This window comes from Myotis yumanensis, unplaced genomic scaffold (assembly GCF_028538775.1).
Source record: "Myotis yumanensis isolate MYYU_CA2020_CCGP unplaced genomic scaffold, mMyoYum1.0.hap1 SCAF_10, whole genome shotgun sequence".
Taxonomy (NCBI): Eukaryota; Metazoa; Chordata; class Mammalia; order Chiroptera; family Vespertilionidae; genus Myotis; species Myotis yumanensis.
Window position 1 is genome coordinate 17,384,107 of NW_027223761.1, and position 18,804 is coordinate 17,402,910.

The window sequence follows — 18,804 nt, forward strand, 5'->3', positions numbered from 1 at the left end:
TCCTGTTAGGGCCCACAGAGGGCTGCTGTGCTCGGAATTGGCCACTAGAGGGGGCAGCCCAACTGGCTGACACCTGAGCAGAGATGGACTTGGCCGTGAAGGAAAAACCCGCACCGGGTCCCAGCTCTGGGTGCTCCTTCCAGGTGTGATCCCTAGTGCTGTCCCTCAGCCAGGACCTGGAGCTGCACACAGACACTGGGATGGGGGCAGGAGTGTCGGGTTGGGTGGGACTCGGAGAAGCGACCCTGGGCCCGGCCGTCAGGGAGTTGTTTTCTCTGCCATGGAAAACCTCCTCACACTCCCTGGCAGGAAGGACCCTCTACACCACACCGTCAGGGCACCTCTGAGACCTGCTGGCTTCCTCCTTCCAAAGGGAAACGGATGGTCAGGTGTGGGCTCCCCGCCGTGGGATTCGGGTGTGCCTAGGCTGTGGGCTTGTTGTCCACCGAGACCCCACAGCAGCCCCCAGGCCTTATGGGCACAGAACCGCAGCACTGCCCAGGTCCCGGCTGCTGTGACCGTGGCCACCAGAGCGAAGATAGTACTGAGCGCGTGCGAGCAGGAGGAGCCAGGTGTGCTGGCTCTGTGTTAAGGCACGTTCTCTATCACTGACCCTCCGTTTCCTCCTTTGAAGACTGTGCAGTGGGGAAGACAGCTTCCTCCCAGGATTCATGTTTTCCGAGTTTAGGGCTCCGCTCTGGGCCTCATTTAACCGTCTGCCTTCAGTTTGCTCTGAAGACCAACTAAGTCTCCCTGTGCCTGTGAGAAACCCGTGGGACAGGACGAGCCAGGTCTCTGTGCTGCACTGATCTTTATTGCCCGTACCCCCCGAGAGCGTGGCAGGCCAGAAAGACGTCCGCAGCCATCATTTCCCGAGCTCACTCGCTCTTCGCCCCCACGATCTGAGAGCTTCAGCGGGAGCTCCGAAGGGTCAGTCTGCACAGTCCCCACGCCTGCTCGTCACCACTCTGCAGCCTGCGATGCTCCAGCCGGCCCGGTCACACCGCGCACATGTGTCCGGCAGCGGGAGGAGGCTTGTCCAGCTCCCCTCAGGCTCCTGGCACACGGCTGGCATCCGGTGGCACCTCTGACACAGATTCCCTTGTGAGTGAGCTGGACTAAGCCACCTGCACCCCATTTCCGATGGCTGTGGCCCTGCACCAAGGGCCCAGGCTGATTAGGGCCCGGGGCGGTTCCGAGCACATACCTGGCCGTCCCCGAGGGGGCAGCCTGGTCACTGAGGCACTGCAGAGGAGAAGGAGGCCGTGCTGTGGGCTGCACCTTCTGGCACCACGCGTCCTCCCAGAGGCTGGGAGCAGCGGACGTGGCGGCCACTGCTCTTCTAGGCAGAGCAGCTGGGGCCGGGATGGCCGTCCCAGCCAGCGCCCCGCCCGCTCTCCCACCCAGGCCCTGGCCCGGCGGGCTCCTCACCTCGCACCTCCAGGCGGCACTCACACTGCGCCTCGCCCTGCAGGTTGGTGGCCCTGCAGACGTAGACACCCCCGTCGTAGGGGCAGGGCTTTCTGATCTCCAGGGTCAGCACCCCCTGCTTGCTGAACATGCGGAAGCGGGCGTCTCCTCCCAGGTCCAGGCCGTTCTTGAGCCAGGAGATCTTGGGCTATAAATCAGACAGTGGGAAGGAGGGGGACTCAGGTTGAGAGGGCCTGGCAGGAATGGAGGGAGATCGGCATTTGTGTTTCTACTCCGGGGGCTCCCACTGGAGTCCCAAACTATGTCCACGGCTGGGAACGGAGAGCCGATGGGGAGTGCCAGGCCCCACTCAGGGAGAGGCGGAGAGAAGGGGACAGCTCGAGGCCAGAGCTCTGCCGCCGGGGCCTGAGTTCCCTACCTTGGGGCTGCCTCGGACGGCACAGCAGAGAGTAGCATTGTAGCCGGCGATGACCGAGCGGTTCACCAGGGGGTGGGTGAAGCTTGGGGCCTCGGAGAAGTCCATGGCCTTGTAGTCGGGCGGCTCATATGTGATGCCTGGCGGTGACGGGGTTTTGTACCAAGAGGGCCGCACCCAGCCAGGCTCCCTCCCTGTGCCCACTGGCTGCCTGCCCCAGCGCCCCCGGGGGTGGGAGTGAGGGCCCAGCACCTGGTCTGGGGATGAAGACGGGCTCCTTGGTGGTGGCGGCTTTGTCACTGGGCCCCACCATGTTGTGGCTGAAGACCCGGAAGTAGTAGCCGTTGCCGATGATGAGCTCGGACACCACACAGTGGGTGCGGCGGTAATGCTCCAGGACCGTGAACCACTCCTGCGTGCGGAGAAGGGGTCCCTGGGGCTGGGGGCTGGGGGCAGGCCCTGCTTCCTACCAGGGGCCTCTCGGTACCCCTGGTGACTGCACCCCAGCTGTGCGGAGAACCAGGTCACGGAGGGTGAGAGGCTGCCCATTCTCAGGGCAGGGGAGTGCAGCTGAGACCTGGGCCTGCCAGGCCCCAGGAGGGGTGCATGTGGGCGGGGGGGGGGGGGGGGAACCCAGGCTCACCATGGTCTTCTTGTCTGCTTTCTGTACCGTGTACCCCGAGATCTCAGTGTTGCCATCGTCTTGGGGTGGCTTCCACTCCAGAGCCACATTGAAGCCCCACGCCTCTGTGACCCGAATGTCCTGGGGAGGACTTGGCTTGTCTGCAGGAGACAGACCCAGTGGAACCCCACACCCTGCTCCAGGGCCCGTCGCCCCGCCAGCCGGGGCCTGGCAGCCCAGCTCGGGGACTGGCAGCCAAGGGGCTAGAGGGAGGCCCCAGGGCCACGCACCAACGATCTGCAGGACCAGCGTCGCCTTGTCCTCCATGTTCTCAATGCGCAGCGTCACCTGGTAGGTGCCAGAGTGGGCGCGGCGAGCGGCCCGGATGAAGAGGATGGTGTCCGTGGGGCTGTTGCGGATGCTCACCTCCTCGCCCGCCAATGGCTGCCCCTCTTTGGTCCAGGTCACCTGAGGCCGGGGCTTGCCCTGTGGGGAGGGACAGCTCACCCCCAAGCCTGGCTCTCCCTGAGAGCCGGCCACCCCCAGCCTCACGTGCCCCGGTGGTGTCTCGGGTGAGCCCCGAGGCACATCTGTCTGCGAGGCATGAGCAACACACAACAGGACAGAGAAGGGGCCAGCCCTACCTGGAAAGGAATGAGGAGGTTCACGGGCTCCCCAACCCTCCTCTGGATGGTCTGGCGTAGGTGCCTGGGCAGCTGGAGCCGTGGCCGCTCTGTGGGTGTGGAGTGGGCAGCTCAGCGAGAGCCACCCCCGGCCCAAGGCCTGAGGGGTGCCACGGCTCCATTCTCTCTTGAGGCAGGGCGCAGAGAGCTGCAGCTAAAAAAGCGCTGCTCCCTAGGCGTCCCCTCCTTTAGCTCCCCCTAACCCAGCCCCAAAGGGTTCACAAAGCGCCTGCTTCCCCCTGAGCCTCACCACACCGCTCAGGAGGCAGGGATCAGAGAGGGTGTGCAACTTGTTTGAGGTCACACAGGCCAGGGTGCAAATCTAGGCTCTTGGACCCTATTACCACCCAGTTTGCTGTCTCTTTCCACCCTGAGAACCAGTCCTTACACACGGTTGATCCTTTGTTAGGAAGGGAGGCCCAGATGGGTCAGCTTGACCCCAAGTGGCATCACTGCTCAGTCCTGAGCACAAGGACAAGATCTACCTGCTGGAGCCGAGACTCACGGGGCAGAGGATGCATAGAGACCTGCGCTTTCCCTGCCCCAGACGGGGGCTGACAGGGGAAACCAAGAGGACACTTTCCGCCAGGTTTGCCCTGGGCCCGGGGCCTTGGTGAAGGCTCCTGACCCTCCAGTCCCTGCCCAGCAGGCAGCTCCTCCCCCAGGAGGGCCCGTCTGACCATCCCCACCTCCAGGGGCGCCAGGGCCAGGTGTCAGTGGCAGGTTCTGTGACCAAAGGGGCACTCACGCAGGATCTCCTGCACCGTCACGGGCTCCTTGGTTGTGGCGGGGGCTCCAGGCCCGGCCACATTGTGTGCCCGCACCCGGAAGAGCAGCCGGGCCCCCGTGGGCAGGTCCTTCACCAGCATCGAGGTGCGCTCCGTCAGCCCCTGCAGGGCCGCCACCCACTCGGAGCCTGGGGGGGTGGGGGGGGGACGGGGGGCAAAACCACGGGTAGTGTCAGCATCGACACCACCCTGCTGCCTGCCCTGGTGGCTGTCTGGGGCTGCCACTGCAGGGAGGGCCCCGCGGGGTGGCAGGTGCCCGGCAGGGGGCTGTTCAGAGAAGGGCACAGGCTGGGGGCGCAGGCTGGGCAGGCGACACTCACCGCCCTCCTGGCAGTACTCCACACTGTAGCCGTCCAGGCCTCCGGCTCCCTCGCGCTCCGGGGGCCTCCACTTGAGGGACACTGTGGTGTCGGAGATGTCCTCCACCGCCAGGTGGGTGGGCTCGCTGGGGGGGCCTGGGCAGAGGAGGGCAGAGCGGGGCCTGAGTCACCCGGCGCTTCCCCTTCGGCTGGCTTTCAAGCACTTTAAGAAACATTTCAGCTCCGTTAAAAAGCGTGTTGCTAGATAAGCTTAAAAACAAACTGGTACAAAAGAGCTCTAAGTAGGAAAAGGCACCCAAGACCTCAGAGAGCTTAGAAGGAGCCACTTCTGTCCGACAGCGAGAGTGCGGGAAGCTCGCCTGCAACACGGGCGCCTTCTCCCCTGCGATGGGTGAGCTGACTCAGAGCCGAGCAAGCGGCAAGTCAGTCCTAACGAAGGAGGCCTGGACCCCTCTCCCCACAGGCACCCCCTTCCTGCCATCTCCCCAAGCTCGGCCCATCCCCTGGGCTGGAGGGGCCGCCTCCCCTGCCTCAGACAGCTGCCCCCAAAGGTTCACACATCCCGGTAGGGACAGGGTTCCTGGAGAGCCTGCCACACCGTCCCTGTCTACGCTACCCTTTCCACCCCGCGTTCTGCAGACGAGGGAACTGAGGCTTCGGGGAGGCGACAGCTCAGGCGGGCCTCCTGGGACGATGGAGCCGGCTCCTGGTCCAGGGCCCTTCCCACAGACAGACGTGCCTCGGGCCTCAGACACCCACTGCCCTCCCCTTGTTTCACCCGTGACAACCCTGGCTGGAGGGAGCAGAGGACAGGGGGCGGTTGCCATTATTGAGCTCCTGCTGTAGACCAGATGCTCTGCCGGCACTAACTCCTGTCGCCCTGACAACAGTTCTGTGAAGTCTTACCCCCTTCTACAGAGGTGAAAGTGAGCCTCGCGAAGATGAGACCAGGCTTAGGGTGGTGTGAGTCCCCGCGCCAGCCCCACCAGCTGGGGGACCTTGAGCAAGTCGCTTAACTTCTCGGAGCCTCACTCGTTTCATCTGTGAGATGAGCGATTGCCCCCGATCTCAGATGACAGACCAGGGATGTGAATGCCCAGTGTGGTGGCCGCCCACACAGAGCAGCTGCTATCGAGCCCCTTGGCCGGGGACGGCATGAGGGCAGCGCCCGGCAGGGCAGGCTCACCAACGGGCATGAAGGGCTGGGAGGCAGGGCTGGGCCTGGACATGCCGATGGCGTTGACCGCGTAGACGCGCATCTCGTACACCACGCCCTCGATCATGCGCCGCGCCTCGTGCTGCAGGTCCCGCAGCAGGTCGAAGTTCAGCCGCATCCACCGGTAGCTCTTCTTCTTCTTGCGCTCCAGGATGTAGCCTGCCGAAGGGAAGCGGGGGCTGTGGTCGGGGGCCCAGGCACCCCCACCCCTGCCCTCGGGTCGGCCCTGGTACCCTCCACTCACCCAGGATTGGCTGCCCGCCGTCGTAGGCGGGCGGCTCCCACTGCACCGTGCAGGAGTCCTCGCCCACGTTGCTGATCTTGGGGGCCGCAGGGGGATCCGGCACATCTGGGGGAGTTGGGGACCCACATCAGCCCTGCCCGGGCCCAGGGTCAATGTTGCTCATCCCCTTACCCCCCAACCACCCCCAGAGCCAGAGCAACCCTCTGGAAGGCAGTTCTGGTCATGTCGCCGGCCTCAGACCACCCTTCATGGCTCCCGCTGCCCACGTTCACCCGTGTCCCCATCCCCGTCCTCCCCAGGGACCTGCGAGCCTGACCTGCCACGTGTGCTCAGTGACTCAGTGAGTCGGTGGGTGGGCCCTCCCCTCCCCTCCCCTCCCCTCCCCTCCCCTCCCCTTCCCTCCCCTCTCCTCCCCTCCCCTCCCCTCCCTGGTCGCCCCTCCTCCTTCCCCGCCCAGACCCGGCCGGCCAGCCTCACCGATGACCTTGACTGTCAGGTTGACCTGGTCCTCGCCCACAGGGTTCTTCACGGTGACCGTGTAGACACCCTCGTCTTCCTTCTCTGCCCCCTCGACGGTGAAGATGCTGCGGTCCTTGGTGGTCTCCACTCGGACCCGGCCCTCAGTCTCACACAGCAGCTGGGGAGGGGAACGTGGCGGGGGGGGGGGGCGCACGTTGGACTCCAGAAGCTTCTGCAGCCTCTGGGATGGCCAACAGCCCCGAGAGGGGAAAGGCGCTCAGCACAGGGTCTGGGGGAGGCACAGCCTGAGTGGAGCCTGCGCCACCGGCAGGGCGCCACCGGCAGGGCGCCACCGGCAGGGCGCCACGGGCAAGGGGTCGGGGCTCTCGCTTTGCCGGGGAACTCTAGGAAACCCCGTGTCCTCTCTGTGCCTCTGTTTCCTTGTTCGCTGAACGGGAATAACATGACCTCGCAGAGCCACTGTGAGGGTCCCTGCATGGCTGCTGGCAGAGGACCAGGAGCAGGAGGGCTTCCCGCGATGTGGAGGGTGAAACGTGGACAGACGTGTGTGGTGTGTGCGTGGAGACCCTGCCTGGGGCAGGAGCACCGCTGACCAGATGGGGCACCTTCTTGGAGGCCTTGCCCAAGGGTGGGTACCGTGTGCAAACAAGCCCGGTCCTCCCTCCAGCCTCACTCACCTTCTTTTCAAACACCCACTCGTCACTGGCACCTGCATCCCCTGGGGCATCAGGCGCCGGCCCAGCTGGGACCTTTTTCCCCTGGGAACAGAACAGAGGGAAGGAGGGGGAAGGTGGTTGACTCAGCCCGGGGTGGGGGGGGGGGAGTCCCTGCCCAGCGGCCCCTCTGTTTCTCCTTTGCCCGCCTCCTCTGCTGCCCATCACGTAGCCAGCTGCATCTCGACACTCCCGGCCAGGGGCCACCGGAGGGCATGCAGATTCGGGGAGCAGGTCCCGGCACTCACTGGTCCCAAACACCCATTTCACAGATGGGAAGTGGAGGAGGGACCCACGGCACCTGTGTCATGGTCTTCTGCCAGATCACAGTGGGAGCAGGGTCCCCCGAGATAGGGACGTCCAGGCGCAACTTGTTCCCGGCCACAACCACGATGGTGTCCGGCTTGCGGCCAGGGCAGTCCAGGTGGATCTTGGGAGGCTCTGGGGTGGGGACACACACAGGTCAGAGACAGAGGGGACACCCGGAGGAGCAGGTGTCCCTGCTGTTTTATTGCTGAGGCATAATTCACACACAATGAGATGCCGAGATCTGAGCATACAGCTTGCAGAGTTTTGACAAATGTACACACTGGTGTAAGCACCACCCAATCAAGATCTAGAATATTCTATCACTCCAGGAAGTTCCAGGGAAGTTATATTATCAGGATGCCTCGTGCAGCATTTCTTAAACTGTGCTGGGGGGCGGGGGGTGGAGGGGCAGGGACATCAATGTACTGCCAGAAAAACAAACAAACAGTTTAAGAAACCCTGGATTAAACAAAATTAAGCACATTTCTTAACTGTGCAAGAGGGGACATGGGGGCAAGTGTTCAGTATTCCCCAAAGTTACTTTACCACGGAACCCCTCTGAACGGAGTATCTTATATGAAGTGAACCCCATTTGGAAGGTACTGCTCTAGAGCGTGCCTCAGTCTGGACTATTCTCCTGGTTAAAGTTTTATCTGAAAGTAGGAGAGACTCTTCTAAAAGCAGGAAAAGAAATAGTGAAACCTCACATCTGTGCTGCCATTTGACGGCTCACACACCATCTCCTCATCTTTCCCACCACCCTATGGAGGAGACAATATTAGGGTCCCCATTTTAGAGATGAGGAAACTGAGGCTGAGAATTATCATTGGCCCATAGTCCTGAGCGGCAGAGCTGGGCTGGGTCTCAAGGTCCCTCTCCCAGATCTCTGTTCTTCTCTGTGAGTGGAGGGGAGACATGGCAGGGGTGGGGGTGTGAGGAGGGGCACACAGGGGCCCTGAGACTCACCCTGCCGGGGCACGAAGTCAATCTTGACCTCTGCAAGAGAAGGAAGAGCAGCTGGCACCAGGGCAAAGGCAGGGCCCAGCGACAGGGCCCCCCTGCCCCGCCCCCCCTGGGGCGCAGCTCACCCATGAAGTGGAGCTTGGCGGACAGATTGCAGGCGAAGCCCTCAGGCACGAAGCTGTAGTCAGCCTCGTCCGCAGGCGTGACGTCATCGATGGTCAGTTTGTGGACCCTGCAGGGCAGCAGTGGCTCAGAGGGTCCCACTGGGCCACACACCCCTGGCCTCCCCGGACACCCCAGCCAGAGCTCCAGGGGGCCCTGACCCCCTCCTAGCTCACTGGGGTTCTGGTGTGTTAAGTGCTTTCTTTCTTTGTTTTTGACTTTTCCAGCACCTCTCGTGTAGGCAGGGTAGAGGTGTCCCCTAGGCTGGGCCCTTGGAGACTGGACAGAGGCTGGTCTCATTAATCTCCATGACCTTGGGCCCAGCACGGGCCGGCCCAGATGCTCGGGGCATGAGTAAGAGAGTGGGAGAGAGCGAGGGCCCCCCGCCAGGCCTGGCCTCCCCGTGGCTCCTGCCCCGTCACCACTGGGGAGGGGCTGGGCCCAGGGTGAAACCCCTCTGTCTCTCTCCCTGCTTCTCTCCGGCTCTGGGGGACTCCTCTGTGCTTCTGTCTCCCCACAGCTTCCTGTCTGTCTTTCCGTCTCTTCTTCTTACCTTCCATTTCAGCCTGTGTCCTGCCTGTCTGCGTGTCTGTCTCTTTTTGTCCATCTCTGTCCACTTCTGTCTGTCTCCGTCTCTATCTCTTTCTCTGTCCCTCTGTCTGTTTCTTCCTGTCTCTCGGTCTGTCTCCGTCTCCCGGTGTGTCCGTCTGTCTCTCTGTCGTCTCTGTCCCAGCCTGTGCTGCCCATGGCCCGCACACTCACCGCCCGATGTGGGACACCTTTATCCGGCTGTCGGGCACCAGCTCCTTCCCGTTCTTCAGCCACACGCCCCGCACGTTCTCGTCCGACACCTCGCACTTGAACACGGCCTGGTCCTTGGCGCCCACCGTCAGGTCGGCGATGCTCTGATACACCTCCAGCTTCTTCTCTAGGGGGCAGCGCAGAGCCGGTGAGCCGGGGCGGGCGTGTGCGCGGGTGTGGACGGGAATCCCGTGGAGAGCACGTGGGCATGTGAAAGCACGCGTGTGCGTGTGTGAGATGCGTGTGTGCACGCGAAGGGACCTCAAAGTGTGTGTGCGTGGCACTAGCCAGGCCCACGGGACCCTCCCACTGCCCACTGAGGGGGCAACCTCGGCCTCCCCCTCTCACAGATGAGGAAGGTGAAGCCGGGGTGTCAAAGTGATTCCTGTCCTGGGCTGTGGGCCCGTGTGCACCCCCCCCCCCCCCCCGCCCCGCTGCGGGCCTCACCCTGCACGATGAGCTCGGCCAGCGCCTGGCCCCCGCTGGTGCGCAGCGCGTAGTGCCCGGCGTCCTCCAGGGTCGCCTCGTTGATGATCAGGTGGTGTTTGCGGCCGTCTTTCTTGAACCGGTACTTGAAGGTCTCTTCCCGAGTCAGCTCCACCCCGTCCTTCAGCCTGGCCGGTGGGGGGGCAGCACGTGCTGTGGCCTCCTCTGGGGGTGCCCAGGCCTCCCAGCCCGTCCCAGGCCCCTGGCACTCACCACTTCACCTGGGCCCCCTCCTCGGACACCTCGCACTCGAACTCCACCCGCTGCCCCACCATCACCAGCTGGTCCTCCAGGGGCCTCACGATCAGCACAGGGGGCTCTGCGGAGGCAGGGGGCGCGTGAGGGACAGGTCCCTCTGGGCCGCCTCTGCTGGGTGCCCAGGTCCCCGGGCCCAGGGCCCACCTTTGACAAAAAGCTCGGTGCTGCACTTCTCCCCGCCCACCACGCACTGGTAGGCCGCGTCATCCGCCAGCGAGCACTGGCTGATGGTCAGTGTGCGCTTGGCGCCATTGGACTCGAAGATGTACCTGGGCAGGGGCCGCGGAAGAGGGGTGAAAGCTGTGGCCTCAGCTCCCGGTGCCCCCTCACTGCCCCTCCCGCCCCGACCCCGCCCCATGCCTCCCGCAAGCGGGGCCTTACTTGCTGTGGAACAGAAGGGGCCATAGGTGTGTCCCCGATGGGAGGAAGTGAGACCAAGAGAAAAAGCGAGGAGCAAAGATGGAAAGAAAGAGAAACATGGGAAATTAGACCCAGAGAGAGAAATGTGGAGAGACGGACAGAGACAGAGAACACGATGGAGAGGCAGAGAGGGCAGGGCTGGGAGCACTGCACCCCGCCCCGCCCCCCCCGCCCCCCCCCCCCCCCCCCCGCAACCAGCGTCCCCTCCCCGCACCCCCAGCCCCCAGAACCTGGTCCGGCCCCTGGCGCACCTGCCGCTCATCTGGATCTCCTGTCCATTCTTCAGCCACTTGACCTCGGCGTCGGGGTCGGCCAGCTCCACGGTCAGCCGGATCTTGTGGCCCTTGTTCACCTGGTAGGCCGGCTGCAGCTTCTTCTGGAAGGCTGAGCACCACCCCTCAGCCCCCGCTCCCGGCCGCCTGCCCCCACCCCAGGCTGGCCCTGGCGGGAGGCTCTCGCCCACAGCCACTGGCAGAGGGCCCAGCCTCCGGCCCCCCTTGTCGCTCTGGTCTCCACTGTGACTGTCTGTCTCTCTCTGTTCGCCTGTCTTCCTCGGGGTCCTCTGTACCTGCTCAGCTAAGGGACACGGTCAGGGGCTTCCGGACAGACAGAAGCTCAAGGGGTGGTGGGGGGGAGCAGGTGGCGGGAGGAAGGGGCTTGTCTTGTCTGCCCTGGACTCCGTGTTAACAGCAACCTCTGCGGGTGAGGCCCCTGCCTTCCCAGCTCACCCTCAGGGCTGCCACCTGGCTGTCAGCCGTACTGGGGAAGGGCCGTGAGCCCTCGAGGGAGGGGTGACCTGCCTGGGGTGAGGGGCTGGCCCTGCCCCTTCTGTTTCTTTTGTTCTGTTTGCCTGAGAGGAGGAGTCACAGGCCCTCTCTCCTCCCAGGTGGAGGTCTCTGGCCTAACCTGGCTTCCCCTTTTTCTTGGGCAGAGAGGGTGCAGTAGGCTTCTCTTCTTTTCCGGGGGTGGCGGGGCGGGGGGGGGGGGGGGGGGGGGGGGGCGGCAACCGCCTGGTTTTCATTTGGTGAGGAGGGCTCACCTGGGCCCTGTCCCTGGTTTGGAGCGGGAGGGCTCACCTGGGTCCTGTCCCTGGTTTGGGGCGGGAGGGCTCACCTGGGCCCTGTCCCTGGTTTGGGGCGGGAGGGCTCACCTGGGCCCTTTCCCTGGTTTGGGGCAGGAGGGCTCACCTGGGCCCTGTCCCTTGGCATGGAGCAGGAGGGCTCACCTGGGCCCTGTCCCTTGGCATGGAGCAGGAGGGCTCACCTGGGCCCTGTCCCTGGTTTGGGGCGGAGGGCTCACCTGGGCCCTGTCCCTGGTTTGGGGCGGGAGGGCTCACCTGGGCCCTGTCCCTGGTTTGGGGCGGGAGGGCTCACCTGGGCCCTGTCCCTTGGCATGGAGCGGGAGGGCTCACCTGGGCCCTGTCCCTGGTTTGGGGCGGAGGGCTCACCTGGGCCCTGTCCCTGGTTTGGGGCGGGAGGGCTCACCTGGGCCCTGTCCCTTGGCATGGAGCGGGAGGGCTCACCTGGGCCCTGTCCCTGGTTTGGGGCGGAGGGCTCACCTGTGCTCTTCTTCTCGTCACGCTTCATGCCCTTGAGCCTCTTGAGCATGCCCCGCAGGTCGGTGACTCCGTGCTGGAAGGCAATGCGCTCGTACTCGGACGGGGGCGCCTGCCGCAGGATCTCCCACACGTCCTCCTCGGCTGGGACCTCCAGCTTTGAGTCCCTGTGTCCACAGTCCACGCACGGCGGCCTCAGGGGATGCCCATGGCCAGGGCCGGACTGCAGCCCCCTCCCCGGGGCCGGGCTTCCCGGGGCCAGGACCAAGGAGCTGTAGCTGCCCCGCCCTCTGATCCTTTCCTCCGGGGGCGGCGGGGGGGGGGGGGGGGGGGGGGGGGCGGTCCTGAGCTGACATGGGTCCTCAGCCAGTTCTGGGGTTCCAGGGGCTTACGGCTCAGCCTGGGGGTGGGGCCAGGGAGGGTTCCTGGGGTAACAGAGGTGACAGGGTGCTGGGCGTCACCGCGCACTCACCGTGGGGTCCGGAAGCTGCTGCTCCAGGTGGCGCAGAAAGGCAGGGACACATTAGCATGAGGGCCATCTCTCCACAAAGACCTGGGCTCCCCATGGGCCCCCCTCCTCCCTCCTCCGGGCCTCATGCCCCTCCATTTGGGGGCAGCTAGGACGCACCACAGGCCGGGCAGGCTCTCTTGCCCACCTCACAGCCGGGCGTCAGGAGAACCGAGGCTCAGAGACCCGTCACTGGGGTCTCACTCAGGTCCGCCTGGCTCCCAGCCCTCCCATCTCTCACCGCGTGGCAGGGCGCCCGCTGCCCCACAGCACCAGGCCCCACGCTTACTCTCTGGGCCGAAGCAGCACCGGCCAGGATGCAGGGTAGGGGGAGAGAGGAAAGGGCACGAGTCAGTTGGGTTGGGCTGGACGGGCAACCCCGGCAGCTCTGGGCCTCTCCCAGCGTCTCCTGGGCCCCCAGAGCTGCAATGTGAGGGCTCGCGGGGCGTCTGCAGAGCCCTCCCCACTCCTCCCAGCCGCAGGGCTGCCCCAGGCACAGACAGGAAAACAGCTCAGAGGTACAGGACGGAGGCCACCCAGGCTGAGCCCGGCCTCGCCGCAGCCCGGAGCTGCCCCGGCTCACCTCTTCTTCAGCAGCGAGCTGAAGTCCAGGACCCCGGCGTCCTCGCTGCTGTCACTGTGGAGAAGAACCCGGTGAAGGCCCCGGGGAGCAGCCAGAGGGGCTTGGGAGCCGGGAAGGCTGGGGTGGAGTAGAGTGAGAGAGAGGGACACTGGCCGGGTGGGGGTTCTCTGCCCATCGCAGACCCAGGGTCTGTGTACGGGCAAGTAGGGCCGGGGGAGGGGTACCTGGTCCGACGGCCGCCTCCAGCCAGGCTCCTGTGGGAATTGGACCCAGTTCCTCACCTGCCCAGGGAGCTTGCTCTCCCCCAAGGCCATCAACTTCAGCTCCGAGCCCCCCATGACTCCCAGCCCGGCCCCCCCCACACCACCTCCAGCCCTGCCCTCCCACACCACCCCCAGCCTGGACCCCCCCCACACCACCCCCAGCCCAGACCTCCCAATCACCCCCAGCCCAGACCCCCACATCACCCCCAGCCCTGACCCCCCACATCACCCCTAGCCCGGACCCCCCACATCACCCCCAGCCCAGACCCCCCAATCACCCCCAGCCCTGACCCCCCACATCACCCCTAGCCCGGACCCCCCACATCACCCCCAGCCCAGACCCCCCACATCACCCCCAGCCCGGACCCCCAGGCTGGCCTCCCCAGGCCCTGAGGAGAGGTGGCCACTCACGTGCGGCGGAAAGCTGACCGGAGGTCCAGGTCTCCAGGGCCGATGGCCTCTGGGTGCAAAGAGGGAGATGAGTCAGGGAAGGGACTTCCGCGAGGGCCATCCCAGGGTCACAGACTGCCCATCCATGGCCCATGGAGAGGGGGCACTGCCCCAGGACCCCACATCCTGAGCTTGCCCGGGGCCAAGGTACAGGGAGGGGGTGGTTAGGATCCCCAATCCCTCAGCACAAGTGGTGGAGCTCCTACTCTCCCTCAATTCGCCTTCACCTGTTCCCCTGCCAGGAGCCCAGGACACCAAGACAAAACCCAGACGAGATCTGCACTTGGCCGTCACCCAGCCCGGCCCTGGAAGCCTCCCGGGGTTTCTCTCCGGCCCCTGCACGGGCAGTGTGGGCACGTGGTCAACGCTGTCTGGCCGGGATGAGGCACCCTCCTTGGTGCTGGGGAACGGAGGCGGGTGCCGGGGACAGACCCATGGGGAGCCCGAGGTCAGGACGGGGCTGGGCCCTCACCATGGACAGTGAGGTTGAAGTTGCAGCTGTCAAACTTGTCCTTGGTGGACACCTCACAGCGGTAGCCGCCGGCGGAGGTGGCCTGGGCATCGGTGATGTGCAGCTCAAACAGGTAGACCTGTGGGGTGAGGTGTCGGGGAGATGGGGGTCAAAAGACGAGGCCCTCACCCCTGAAGGAGACTGGGGGTGGCTAGAGGCCACCGACCTTCTCACCCTTCAAGGTTAAGTTAACCCGTGCAGTTGTGTGTAAATAGCAAAAGGAGCCCCTTCTCAAGACGCACACTGCCATCTGCTGGCACAGGATGGTAAGAAAACAGAAATCTGATGGCTACCAGGCAAGTGGCATTCGCTGAAGATGAGGCACTTTATTGTGATGCACAGCCACACAACCGACAGCACAGCCACACAACCAACAGCACAGCCACACAACTAACGGCACAGCCACACAACCGACGGCACAGCCACACAACCGACAGCACAGCCACACAACCGATGGCACAGCCACACAACCGACAGCACAGCCACACAACCAACGGCACAGCCACACCAACGGCACAGCCACACAGCCAACGGCACAGCCACACAACCAACGGCACAGCCACACAACCAACAGCACAGCCACACAACCGACAGCACAGCCACACAACCAACGGCACAGCCACACCAACGGCACAGCCACACAACCAGCGGCACAGCCACACAACCAACGGCACAGCCACACAACCAACAGCACAGCCACACAACCGACAGCACAGCCACACAACCAACGGCACAGCCACACCAACGGCACAGCCACACAACCAGCGGCACAGCCACACAACCAACAGCACAGCCACACAACTGAACCTGTGGGCCTGCCAGAGGCCTGCCCCTGGGCGTGGAAGGAGCTTCCCAGGCTCCCCATGCCCCTTCTTTATACCGCTGTGTGCCCCCGTTTCCATGTGTCCCCACAACCCCAGGGCGCAGGACCCGTGCCCACCTTGCTGGCCCGGTCGTAGCTGTCGTGCAGCTGAAGGTGTTGGCCCACCTTGCTGCTCAGGTCCACCCACTTGCCCTTAAACCACTTGACTACGGGCGGTTTCAGGAGGCTGGCCCCGGCCACGCGGGCCGAGAAGGTGATGCTGCCACCTGCAAGAGACCGTGGCAGTGGGCTTGGGGGAGGCTCTGCTGCCGCCCTCCCCTCCCCCTGGGCTGCAGTAGCCCCACACTCACCCATGGTCACCTCGCCGTCCTGTGGCCGCGTCACAAAGAGGCCGATGGGGTCATCAGGGGCAGCGGGCCCATTGGTGGCTGCTGAACTTGACCCTGTGGGCAGAGACCTTTGAGACCTGCACTGGGACACCCCACACTGGCCCGGGCCCTCCCTGCCCAGCCCTCTTACCTTCGGGACTCGGGGAGCCTCCTTCCACCTCAGTGGCTGAGTCCGGGGCTTCTCCGGGAACGCCGGGGGCCTCGGCAGGGGCAGGGCCAGGGGCAGGGGCTGGCACGGGCTCTGCCGGCTCTGCAGGGAATGGGGTAGGGGCTGTGGAGCAGCTTCTACCCAGAACCCTCCTGCCCCAGGTCTCGCCTCCATCTTTGTAGCTGCATTAAATACTGCAGTGTGTGCACAGCTCACCTGGTTCCTCCCTTTTCCTCACCCACCTGACCCTCTCTCCCCTAAATTCTCTCCCTTTCTACCCACCACCTCTGGAGCTCATGGCCCCCTTCTCAGCCCTGTCTCTCCCGAGCATCAGGCCCAGGAACCCACTGTCCACGGGCATCTCGCTTGGATGCAGCCCTCTGGGCGGTGCACGCTGAGCGGGAGCCAGCACCGGCTTCCCCGGCTCACACCTTCTGTGCTCACGTCGGTGGGTCCGTTCTGACCAGTTCTGGCGTCCACCCTCCTTTCCTTCCCCAGGCTCTGCCCTGGCCCAGGCCCCCAGCTGGGCTCCCTCTGCGCCCACAGCCCCCAGGGCTTCCCTGGGGCGCACACCCTCCCGCCGAGTATGGGTGTCCAGGGGGAGGGCAGCCTCATGCACTGCTCATCTCTGAATTTCCCCGCCTCCACAGTGGCTGGATAGGCCAGGGAGCCACAGGGGGCACTCAGAGAGGCCTCTCTCTCCCAGCAGAGGGGGGCTTTCCTGGCAGAGGGCACAGCCGAAGCAAAGGCGAGAGATGGGAAAGCACCTCCCACGCCCCGGGCAATGGAGAGGTGGCGGGGCTGCCCCTGCCCAAACCCCCAGAAGTTCAAACCTCAGGGGAGACTGACCAGCATCTTACCTGCTTCTACGACCTTGAGGTCGAATTTGACTTTGGAGGAGCCCGCGATGACCGCGTAAGACCCCTGGTCCGCAGGGCCCACGTCCCTCACTGTCAGCGTGTGCCGGGTGCCCTCGGCCGCCAGCCCAAACTTGTCGCTGGCACTGATGTCACTGCCCCCTCGCTGCCAGCGCACCTTCACTCCTGCCCGCTCTGTCTCGGCCTCGAACACGGCAGGGCCGCCGGCGGCCACCTCCACGGACCGCGGCTTCTTGCTGAAGGCTGAGACTGAAGGCCCAATAGAGGCTGCGGGGGCCCTGGCTTGCCCGTGCACCCCACCCCTGTGGCCCCTCTTATTCAACACGGTGATAAGCACTTGAACTGCTCCAATGAAAGGTGTCGTTATTACGCCCATTTCTCAGATGAGGGCACCAAGACTCAGAGAGGTTAAGTGCGTTACCAAAATCACACAGCCAGTAGGCGGGAAAGCCAGGGCTGTGGTCCTAATCACCAGACCTTTGCTAAGTGCCTCCCAGAGTGACCTGCCCAGGGAAACCCGGGAGCTCAGCTCCCCCCGCCATCTGGGGTCTTGGCGAGGGACGAGGGACGGGTATCTGCCTACTTAGACGAGGCTAAATTTGTCCCCTAAGGGCCTCAGGCTGAGAATCAGCGACTGAGATAAAGCTGGCCTGGGAGGGGGCTGGGGCTGGGGGACTGGATCCCTGCCCTGCACAGCCTCTCCGAGGACACAGGCCAGGACCAGGCCCCGCGATCCCGCGAAAGGCTGTGACTTTCTCTGCCCTTGGCCGGGCTGGGGGCCTCTTGACTGTCCTTTCCCAGAAAAGAGCATCTGCGTAACCTCAACGCGGGGCCGTGCCCGGGGTCGGGGCCACAGGGGCGCAGGCTTCTAAAGCAGAGCCTCTCACAGGTGGAAAGAACCAACCCAACCCCTCCTGGTGGAGACACGGAGACCCGGATGGGGGGGCCTTGTCCAGGAGCATTCAGCGAGCGCGTCCAGACTCAACCTGGCGCCTGCCTGGGGCCTTTCCCCAGAAGGCAGGCGGGGCCTATCCTTGCTGCAGAGGGAGATGGGGGCTCAGGGACGGTCCCCAGCATCTGGGGGGGGGGGGGCCTGGGGACCTCCTGCCTTGGCTCCCTGCCCTCTTGCCCCTGACCCTGGGCTGCCCTCACTCCCATCAGTAGGAAAGGAAGGAGAAACTGCGAGTCAGGAAAGGGCCCAGAAAGACAGTACGTACCCGCCTCAGGGCTCGATCCCAGGCCACCCCTGACTGTGAGGCCCCCAGCCCGCCCTGCCCACCTCAGCCCGCCTCCCGCCTGAGCTACCTGGCTTCTTCCCCGGCTCAGGCATCTTGAGAGAAGTCAAACCAAGAACCGAGCAGGCACAGGCCACCCGAAGAGGATCTGGGCAGGGACCCGTCCCCCACTATATAAGGGGCCTCCCCCTCCCCAGGGCCCCCTTATCTGCCTCCTTCCCAGCTACCTGCTAAATATAGACAAATTCCAGAGAGCAGGGCTCTCAGGAGAAGGTGGGGCCGTGTTGTTCCTGGCTGTCCCTTCCCCCGCCGGCCCAATCTGATGGCTCTGCCCCCCCATCCTCAGTGAACCTCAGGGGAACCCCAAGTCCTGCCTGTATGTCCATCTGACGGGCACACTGTCCCGTGGGAGTGAGCTGGGCCCGCGGCCTGGGGTGGGTGGATCGAATGCGCATCCTCGCTGGGCGGTATGGGGGGTGGTTCCCCACACAGACCCTGGGGCCGCCCTGAGTCCTGCCACTGCCACTCCCTTCCCCTCCCGGGGCCTTAGTCTCCTCGCCTGTAACACGGGGCGGTGGCGGCAGCACCCGCCGCCTGGGCTTGTTCCCTACGCGCAGTGGGTTTACCTACAGAGACGCCGGAGCAGGGCCGGGGTGTGGAAATGCGGAGGGACTGTGTGCTCCTGCTCTTTGACCCCGGGCATCACAGCTCAGGGCCCGGCTGGCTGCGTGCTGCGGGGGCCCTGGGTGCAGCTCACAGGGCCTCTCTGTGCTCCCTTTGTATATACATGTCTGTACAGATCTATACATACGTGAAAGAAGCAGGTTACACGTGATGCCCTAGCGAGGCTGACTGTGAGGTTGGGAAAGGAAGGAAGGAAGGAAGGAAGGAAGGAAGGAAGGAAGGAAGGAAGGAAGGAAGGAAGGAAGGAAGGAAGCCTTTCTCCACACAAGCACTGTCTGCGTGGTGGGAACTTACATCCCTGCGAACACAGAAATCCATTCTTTTCTGCCATTTTAACCACTTTTCAACCGCATCGCAGGCCTGCACACCGCCGGCCCTCTCTCAGGGCTTGGCGACCGAGTAGGAAGTGTCACGGTTGGGCTTCAGGCCTCGGGGTGAGGAGGCATGCGGGGTGTCTGCCCAACAC

The 18,804-nt window shown here is 64.5% G+C and overlaps 1 protein-coding gene across 1 annotated transcript; it reads right to left on the reverse strand.

Annotated features, from left to right (window-relative positions):
- Nucleotides 1-794: 794 nt before the first annotated feature.
- Nucleotides 795-17,808, reverse strand: MYBPC3 (myosin binding protein C3). Its single transcript, XM_070427985.1, has 34 exons — nucleotides 17,725-17,808; nucleotides 16,402-16,668; nucleotides 15,524-15,643; nucleotides 15,355-15,447; nucleotides 15,122-15,270; nucleotides 14,143-14,260; nucleotides 13,632-13,680; nucleotides 13,182-13,211; nucleotides 12,958-13,011; nucleotides 12,339-12,359; nucleotides 11,870-12,033; nucleotides 10,563-10,695; nucleotides 10,273-10,275; nucleotides 10,036-10,160; nucleotides 9,847-9,952; nucleotides 9,595-9,761; nucleotides 9,109-9,274; nucleotides 8,310-8,416; nucleotides 8,188-8,217; nucleotides 7,214-7,353; nucleotides 6,877-6,957; nucleotides 6,197-6,356; nucleotides 5,720-5,824; nucleotides 5,446-5,634; nucleotides 4,260-4,394; nucleotides 3,900-4,067; nucleotides 3,113-3,201; nucleotides 2,759-2,954; nucleotides 2,490-2,629; nucleotides 2,099-2,258; nucleotides 1,850-1,986; nucleotides 1,432-1,618; nucleotides 1,208-1,245; nucleotides 795-1,087 (listed from the first exon to the last, which is right to left on the reverse strand). Exons 1-33 carry the CDS (start codon nucleotides 17,747-17,749, stop codon nucleotides 1,235-1,237), a joined length of 3,825 nt encoding a protein of 1,274 aa, XP_070284086.1. The 5' UTR covers nucleotides 17,750-17,808; the 3' UTR covers nucleotides 795-1,087; nucleotides 1,208-1,234.
- Nucleotides 17,809-18,804: the final 996 nt, after the last annotated feature.